This window comes from Theropithecus gelada, chromosome 15 (assembly GCF_003255815.1).
Source record: "Theropithecus gelada isolate Dixy chromosome 15, Tgel_1.0, whole genome shotgun sequence".
NCBI classification, from domain to species: Eukaryota; Metazoa; Chordata; class Mammalia; order Primates; family Cercopithecidae; genus Theropithecus; species Theropithecus gelada.
This window is the reverse complement of record NC_037683.1, coordinates 105,308,387-105,317,650: the sequence shown is the minus strand read 5'-3', so window position 1 is coordinate 105,317,650 and position 9,264 is coordinate 105,308,387. Positions and strand designations below refer to the sequence as shown.

Below are 9,264 nucleotides of genomic sequence, written 5' to 3'. Positions count from 1 at the left end.
CCTGTGTTCCAGAACAGAATGGAAAATGGACCCAGGGCTGTCTCTGACAGGTGAGCAGCTAGAGTGGGAAGGAGGGATCCGGGGGACCCAGGAGGGTGAAGGGACCCAGGGCTGGGAGCTGAGGGCGGGGCTGTGCTTCAGCCTCCTCCTCCCACTGCCCCTCCCCTGCCCCCAGGAGCCCTTTGTGAGGAAGAGGCCCCAGCTCTGTGATGCAGGCCTGGGCCCCACTCCCTAGACCCAAAGGGGATGCCCAGCCCTCAGTTGCTTGAAGGCGACATTGCACTTCAGATGGAGAAAATGCTCTTTCCTCTGAAGAGCCCTAGTGCCACATGGCTGAGCCCCAGCTCCACTCCCTGGATGATGGATTTCATCCTCACCAGTGTGTGTGGCCTGGTGCTCCTCTACCTGTTACTCTCCTACCTCCACAGTGACCCGCCCTCACCCCCGCCCAGGAGGAAGAGGAGCAGCAGGGAGGTAAGGAGCCCTCAGCCCAGCCCCACAGAGAAAGATTCTCTCTTCTTTTCCTCCCCTCATTTCCACTTTTTCCAAACAACGAGAGACGCTCCCACGATGGGAAATCTCGTCATCCCTCTAGGGCAGGGCAGGGCAGGCAGGGGTGAGAGTGGGCGGAGGATTCCACCCCCAGCTCCCAGACCATCTGTGGGGTGCGCAGGGGGCGTCAGGGCAAAAACCAACACCAGACTCAGTGGCGACGACCGGGTCAGGAGAGGAGTGAGGTCTCTGTGGGAGGAGAGGCCCCAGCCCTGCCTCATCACCCCATTCCTGGGCCAGGTGCCTGGGGGCCCAGCCTCCTCTGTGTGATCTGGGTGTGATCTGGGAGCTGTGCTGAGCCCCCGAGAGCCTCCCACAAGAGCCTGGATTCGCCTGTGGCTGCACCCCGGCCACAGGTGCTTTTTCCTGACTTCACCACAACCCCGTGGTCCCTGGCCTCCTCTCCATTCTCTTCCGAAGCAGAATCCTACCGGCAGCTCAGAGGCGCCTGCAGACCTGAGCCTGGGTGTGCCTTCAGGGGAGGAGCAGGGACTGGGAACAGCCAGGGTGGAGTCACACAGAAAACCCCTCCTTGCATTTTCCTAAGAAGGAAAACGGAAAACATTTCATTCACGATAAACATGAGTAAAAAGCGCACACAGAGCTCCCTGAGCTAGAGGCAGGGAGCCGTGTCCTTCATGAGCACTGCATGTGTGCAGCTGGTCTGGGGAGAGGAGACTGAGAACTGGTCCCAGCCCCTCATCCTTTCTTGCCTCTCAGCCTCAAAGGGAGAGAAGGGGGAGGTCCAGGAGCAGAAAGAAGATCTCAGCTCTGAAAGGTGAGGCTCTGCTGCTCCCCGGGACTCCCCAGAGGTGACAGCATCGCCTGTCCCTGAGGAAGTCATTTGCAGAGGCCTGAGAGGGAAACTCCTGGGAGGGAAATCAGAACCTGGGGCCTCCTCAGATTCCCTGTGGGAATGAAGCGGGGGGCCTGGGACCGGTATTGCCCATAAGGGGGCGGTGTGGGGAAGGGACCAAGGCCTGCCGGGATGTGGGGGGAGGTCAGGGAGGCTCCAGGTCCATGTGGACAGCTGTGTACCTCGGCCATGGCTGACTCCTCTTTGAGACCACCTGTTTGCTCTCCCAACAAGATGGTTGTGACACCCATGAAGGGGTGGACGTGGAAGCGCTTTTTGCAAATGACAAAATGCTGCACAGTGGACACCTTCCTGTCACCATCAGGGCCATGTGGCCTTGGCCACAGATGTGTGGGCTTCAGGGTCTAGTTCCCTGTGGTGTCCCCTAAAGAGACATCCACTCAGCCTCCGTGAGGTTCCCAGGCACCGCCCTCTCCACCATAACCCTGTCTCCTGCCTTCCAGCTTGCAGAAACCTCCTGAGGGAGCTGGAGGAGACTCGGGACCTGAACAACCTCCTGGAAAGGTGAGGAGCTTCCCCCTTCTCTCCATGTCCTCCTTCCTACCAGGGCCTCTGATGCAACCCTAGGGCCTGCTGGTGATCTGGGAGGGAGAGGTCCTGGGAAGAGGAGAGGAGAGGACTGAAGCCCTGGGGCAGGCTTAGGCAGAGCTTTGTGAAGTCAGCAGTGGGGGAGGTGGAGGAGCTGTAGGCCTCAGGTGCCCACCGCTCCCGGCTTCCTGGCCCCACCTGCCTCTGGCTGCAGCTTGTGCCTCTTGTCTCCTGCAGCCACCTGAGGAAGCTCGCTGGCGAGGGCGGCTCCCATCTGCCCTTAGGTGGAGACCCCCCGGGTGACGTGTGCAAACCAGCGCCTGCTAAGGCCCACCAGCTGCATGGGAAATGCATGCCAGATCTGTCTCCCACCAGCTTGTCCCCAGCAGCTCCCCCAGCTCCTCTGGCCTCCACCCAGTCACCAGGTCCAATGACCTTCTCAGAGCCTTTTGGACCACACTCAACCCTGAGTGCCTCCGGGCCTCCAGAGCCCTTGCTTCCCCTAAAACACCCTGCATCCCGGCCACATGTGGTTTTTCCTCCTTCACCACAGCCGCATGGTCCCCTGACCTCTCTACCTCCACCCGACTCCAGCCTGGCTGGACTTCAGTGTGGCTCCACAACACGCCCCGTCCCCAAGAGCTCCCCTCTACACAGCCAGTTACTGCCTTCTCCAACCAGGGTGATCTCTGGCCTTGGGCGCTCCAGCGATCCCATCCGGGAACTCTATTGCTGGAGGGAGGCTGCCACCACCTGGGGCCTCTCCACCTGTTCACATGGAAAATCCCAGCCACAGCATCTTCCCGACCAGCCCCTAGAGGCTTCCTTCTGGGGAGACCCCACACCCAGGCACGTGGAGGTAGGTGTCTGCACATTCATCCACCCTGACGTGCAGAAGCTGCTGGAGACTCTCATCACCAAGAGAGCACTGATGAAGATGTGGCAGGGGAAAGAAAGGGAACGGGCCGACCACCCGCAGATGACATCGCTGGGGAAGGAGTGGGACATCACGACTTTAGATCCCTTCTGGAACGTGTCAACTGAACCACAGCAGCTGCCCCGTCCTCAGCAAGTCTCTGACGCCACAGCCGTGGGGAACCACTTACAGCAGAAATGCAGCCAGCTTTTCTGGAACCTCCCATCTTTCAACAGCGAGTCCCTGGTAGCCACAGCCTGGGTTTCTAGCAAGCCTTCCTCACAGAATGCACACTCCGTATCATTGGATGAAGCCTCCACTTCTCTTCCAGGTGAACCTGAGGTCGAGGTATCCTCAGAGATTTCCCAGGCACCGCCTTCCTCACAGAATGCACACTCTGTATCATTGGATGAAGCCTCCACTTCTCTTCCAGGTGAACCTGAGGTTGAGGTATCCTCAGAGCTTTCCCAGGCACTGCCTTCCTCACACAACGCACACTCTGTATCACTGGATGAAGCCTCCACTTCTCTTCCAGGTGAACCTGAGGTTGAGGCATCCTCACAGCTTTCCCAGGCACCGCCCCAGCCCCACCACATGGCCCAGCCCCAACCTTTCACTCCAGCCTGGCCACAGTCCCAGCCGCCGCTTTTGGCTGGGATCCAGACCCAGGCCCACCTCTCACCCGCTGTCCCAAGCCTACCGTGCTCTTCTCCACCCCAGATTAGGGACTGTGGGGCATCTTACCCAACAACCCAGGAGAAGACAGAGTCTGTCATCCCCGCTGGAAAGGAGAATCTTGAATGGACCTTGAAGAAGCGACCAAAGTGGAAGAGGGTTTTGCCCTCTCTCCTCCAAAAGTCTCCAACTGTCCTGAGGCAGCCCACTGCCCACCTTCCCCAGGAGAGGCCAGCCTCCTGGAGCCCCAAGTCAGCCCCCATCCTTCCCGGGGTTGCCACCAGCCCTGAGCTCCCAGAGCACCGGTGGCAAGGAAGGAGTGCCATCCACCAGGAGCAGTCCTGTGGCCCTCCCAGCAGATTCCGGGCATCTGGGGACCTGCCGCCGCCTGAGGGGGAATTCCCAGGGAGGCCCCAGAGTCGGGCAGAAGACACGCAGGAGGCCCTCTTGCCCTCCCAGGCTTCCGGATTTGCAGGGAAGGGCAGGAAGGATGTGCAGAAGACCGGGTTCAGGAGCTCCGGAAGGTTCTCTGGGAAAGGGTGCTTACGGTCCAAACCAGGGCCAGACCCAAGCCGGGATCAAGGCTCAGGAAGGACCTCAGTGAAGTTTCTGGAGGAAGACAAGGAGGAGGCGGAAGGTGACATGTGGAGGCCCTGGAAGTACCAATCAGTAAATTCTGCACCCAGGGACCCAGACAAGAAGCATCTGGAAAACAAGCTGCAAATCCATCTGGCCAGGAAGGTGGGGGAGATCAAAGAGGGCTGGATCCCCGTGCCTGTGCGTCGCTCCTGGCTCATGGTCAAATGTGCTGTTCCCCAGTCTGACGCCCACAGGAAACCCGGGAAGCTGGCATCCTGGAGGGGTGGGAAAGCCCACGCGAACACCTCCCGGGAGCTTTCCTTCCTCCAGCCCTGCACCCAGCAGATGCTGGAAGTGCATCTTCTAAGGTTCCGTGTGAGACACAGGTGGGGTCCAGACCTCCAGTCCCTGGAGCCCATAAATGTCTGGTCAGGTGAGGCTCAGGCCCCACCCTTCCCACAATCCACCTTTCCCCCCTGGGCCTCCTGGGAATCTCGGGACGAGTCTGCAGCCAACGTTCCCATTTTCCTGGGAAAACATCCTCAGAACGGTCCAGGAGACAACAGAACAAGAAGCAAGTCAGTCCTGACGGTGAGTGGCGCTCTCGCTTCCGCACCACCTGAGCAGGAGGAAGCCCAGAGGCCCCTGAGAGGGTCCCAGTCAGCTGACACCCATGGGCGATCAGAGGCCTTTCCAAGTCGACATGAGGACAGGGGGTTTTCTCAGCCCCCCACATGCAGCCTTGTGGGCAGAACCTGGCAGAGCAGGACTGTCCTGGCATCCGGGAAACCCAAACCCAGACTAGAGGGGAGTATGGGTTCAGAAATGCCTGGGAACGAGGCAAGGTTTGAGAGTGAGAGCATGTCCCCAGGAGACGTGTGTAGTAGCAGAGCCCTGCAAGAGCTCAGCATAGGGTCCCAGTGGGCAAGGGCCGAAGACGCCCTGGAGGCACTGAGGGTGGGGGAGGAGAAGCCCCCCGCTTGGGACGTCACCGTGGGAGCCAGTGTGAGGGCAAGTTCCGGAAGCGTTCAGGTGGATCTGAGGAACGCGGGGGCTCTGGGGACCACTGATAACCCCTCAGGGTCTACAATCTGTGTTTCTCAGGATCCAGAGCAGCTGCGCCTGAAAGCGCAGGTGGTCAATGAGATTGCGCTCCTAGTTCAGGTGGATTCAGTGGAGCAGCCGCCAGGCCGTGCCTCGGGCGTCCTCCTCCAGGATGGCGCCATAGATCTGTGCCTTCCAGGCCGCCACATGGACATGCTCCCCAATACGGACAGGCTGCCCGTTCAGGCCCCTCTGTCCACCTCCCAGAGTGTGTCCAATAAGAACACGACGGCTTCTCAGGGGCCATGGGCCCTCCTATGGAAGGGAGGGGACAGTCCAGGGCAGCGGGAACCTGGGAGCCCGAAAGCAAAGGCCCTACAGAAGAGTCAGAAGACGCTGGGCTCTGCGGACAAGGGCGAGGCCCGCAGGAGACTCAGACCAGGGGAGCAGGGACCTCTGCAGCCAGTGGGAGGAGCCACTCTGCTCACACCAGGGAAATAGGAGACAAGAAAGGAAATACAACCAGCCTCAGCCAGAGAAAGGAGAGACGCCACCAGAAAGCCACTTCCGGAGAAAGATTGGTCACCATCCACGGGGTCTACACCCCAGGAAAACAGGCGCAGGGTGGGAAGACGTCCTGGAGAAAGGCAAGCCTGGGGCAGATGCTGTCCAGAGCTGGGGGTCTGGCCCAGCAAGGCTGTTTATGGACTGCATGGTTGATGAAGCCTGGACCATCAGCAGAGTTGTGGGGCAAATCCTGGTGGACAAACTGGGGCTTCCGTGGGGACGTGGTCCCTCAGACGTCAGTCGCCACAAAGGTGACCTCCACGCCCAGGAGAATGTGCCTTCCTGCGGCCACAGGGGTCACTGCCACCAGGAACATAGCAGAGAGATGAGAGCTCCGGCCTGCAGCCCCAAAGCCACCCCCAGGGGCCACCACTGTCCTGTCAAAAACAGGAACATCAGGGACAGAGACAGCAGATGGGCCCCACCTCCCCGGGAGCCTGTGTACCCAGCTGGCCCCCACCACCACAGGCCACGAGTGGCAAGCGCCTCAGGTGGCCCCATCCGCGGCCGCTGGAACTGAGGTCTACACAGGGGTCTTGCCTCCTGAACCAGAGAAGGCTTCTTGCACGTCTCCTGGGGGCGACGGGGTTCTACTCAAATAAAACTGACACCTACACGTTAAGCCTATCCTGCCTGGGTGATCACAGCCATGTGTTCCCGACTTTCACAGAGAAGTTCCCAATACACTTGGTTTCCCTGCAGAGGTGGTGGCTTCTGTCTGTGCCATGCTAGGGCACAGGAAAGGGCTCAGCGTCCGCTCCTTCTGAGTGTGGCTTCCAGAATGGCTGGCCTGGAGGAGGCTAGCAGGGACGTGGAGAACCCCCTCTTCTCCCTGTCCAGGGAGAAACCGTGTCTGGTTTCCAAGCTGGATCACGACCCAGAGCCTTCAGGACGTGTAAGGACAGCAAACCCTATGGAGACCCCACCGGGTCTGGCTCACTGCATCCCCGTTCTCACTAAGGTAACTTCTGTACTGCTGTAGGGGCTGGGCCTGCAGGGGCCTCACGGCCTGAGGGGCTGGTAGGCTCCCCTGAGGCTGGAGGAGTGATGGATCCCAGCAGCCTCCCTGCCCCGTGGTAGCCTGGGAATGTGGGGGTGTCCTGTACTGGCCCTGGGTCAGAGGCGGGACAGCTCCTTCCCAGATGTCCTGGTGGGGAAGAGGTGACACCCTCCCCAGACCCTTCCCTGCCTGCTGAGTTCCGGGACGGACCTGGGCCCCGCCAGCACTTGGCTCAGCCTTGATAACACCGCTGGGTTTGCGTCTGGTGTCCCCTGCCTCACTCTCCAGAGCAGTCTCCCGGCCACTAGTGTGGGGTGTCTGTTTCAGGAGGCACCCAGGGCTGCTGCCTGGCCCCCTGGCGGGACTCTGTGGTCAGGAACCACAGGAGGGGACCTAGGCCCAGGGTGGGAGGTGGGAGAAGAATCCAGGAAGACAAACATAAGTTCGCAAGTGCAGGATCCACAAGCTGCCCACAGCTGTAACCAGGGTCCTCACAGTCCGGTGATCATTACAAGTAAAAGTGGTCAGTGCCACTCCCAGGGCAGAGGGACCCAGAAGTCAAGGGCTGGCCTGGGTGACACAGCACATCTATGGCTCCAAGCCCAGGTGCCGGCAGGGGACACACTGGGCCTCAGAGGATCTGGTCACATGGTTCACAGGGAGAGTCCCCACAGGGCACGGTCCTGGGCTCCTGCTTCCTGGTACTTGGTCCCTCCTGGCCATCCCCAGGGAAGGCAGGAGCAAAGGCAGGAGCTGGTTCCCCGGAGGGCTCTGCCCAGGGAGAGGTCTGCACATGCAGGGGTTGTGGAGGCTGAGGACAAGGGGACAGGCCTGTACCCAGGCGTGGCGGGACCCATGCTGGAGACCTGTTTGGAAAAGGCCCTGGTGTCACTCTGGGCGCCCAGGCTACTGCTGGAGCCAAGTCCTGTCTGGGGTGGTGACCTGGGCAGCTCCAGTGTGGGCCCAACATGAATGGGACCCCGGATCCTGGGACCTGCAGCAGAGGAGCCCCACAGAGACCCCCATGTACACCCCACACTCAAAGATTCCCACATTCATAGAGATTCCAGAGATTCCCCATAGTGACCCCCACAGACCCCAACAGAGAATCTGACTGCGATCCCCCCATGAAGACACCCCAGAGGGACCTCCCCACAGAAACCCCTGACAGACTCACACAGAGGCCCTTCAAAACCTACACGGAGACCCCCGCGGAGACCCCCACGGTGACTCTAACAGAGACCTGCACAGAGAAAATAGATCAAGGTCACTTTGCCACCCCCTCAAATCCCAAGCACTGCACTTGGTGAAAACGAGCGGCATCTACCTCATTCCAGCAGCGCTTTCTCCTGGCCGCCCTCTGCCCTCTTCTAGAGCAGATTCCGAGAGAAACCGAACAACAGAACAGCCTCCTCTGTCAGACGGCGTCCCACTCACAGCGACCCCCCGACCCGCCGGCAGACCCTTCCCCCGATCACCCAGGCCCAACCCCCGTGCTGATATAAAGGAGCAAGCGCTCCTGACAGAGCCGTGGGAGTTTCTCTGAGGCTGTGCTTCGGAGGCCGCCCGCAGCCCCTCAGGCCGGGCTCCCCTCACTGCCAAGGGCATCCGCCCGCTTGTCTGGGTCGGTCTTGCTCATGGACTCCTCCTGCGGGCCTTGTGCTGGAGCACATGGAACAGGAAGGATCTCGGGGTGGACACAGCTTCCTCCGAAACCCTTCGACTCCCTGCGAGGCCAGGCTGCCTGTGCTGGGTTCCCCGCCCTGGCCCTTTCCCCTGTGACAGCCTCTGCAGGCCTGGACATGTTTCTCCCAGAACCCTGAAAGCTTCTGGTGGGCCCGGTGAGGAGGGGGCGCGCCTGACCACACTCCCGCTACTGTCGTCTGTTATAAATTATTTCATAACATCTTAGTTAACGGGCACAGGGATCCATGCTTCCTTATCTGCCTCATACATAAGTTGCATCACTAAAATCGTATTTTCATAAAGGGTCTTAACTCTTTCCAGTAGCTAATATAATGTGTCAAGGAAAATCTGTAAAACTAAAATGGCATTGATAGTTCTAATTTAGTGGTATAAAGAAATTTCCAGATTCAAATTATTCCATCTAAGTTACTTATTTTATAGGTCAAATATGAATACTCTAGTAAGTTTTTTAATTCTTCAAAGTAAACTTCTGACGTTTAGAGAATACAAACTAAAAAGCAATTTTGCTTTAAAACATTCTTTCTAATGTGCCACAAATTCTTTTTAAAAAACTATTACCAAAGAGGAGATATTTTTAAGTAGTTTAAATGTACAACTTGCAACAGACACACATACTGTAAATCCACTCTTCTGCAAATGAGGAGCAGCTATATGTTTACCTTAACATCCAAAATACTGAATCTATACAACGGGTTGCTTATTTACAACCACATGTAAAATAGGGTATTACAACAATTCAGCATGCATATTTGTTCTGTTGGAAAAGTTTCTTAATTAATGAAAAGAATTGAAAATCTTCCAAAACATCATCTGTTTGAA

The 9,264-nt window shown here is 58.4% G+C and overlaps 1 protein-coding gene across 1 annotated transcript; it reads left to right on the top strand.

The window, feature by feature from the left end:
- The first annotated feature begins 246 nt into the window (after nt 1-246).
- LOC112607768 (spermatogenesis-associated protein 31E1-like) lies at nt 247-8,243 on the top strand. The gene is given in 11 exon segments (XM_025358890.1): nt 247-474; nt 1,273-1,330; nt 1,873-1,933; nt 2,195-3,204; nt 3,409-5,622; nt 5,625-5,675; nt 5,678-6,229; nt 6,232-6,259; nt 6,519-6,699; nt 7,800-7,964; nt 8,076-8,243. Coding segments are annotated over 11 exon segments (4,716 nt in total).
- Nucleotides 8,244-9,264: the final 1,021 nt, after the last annotated feature.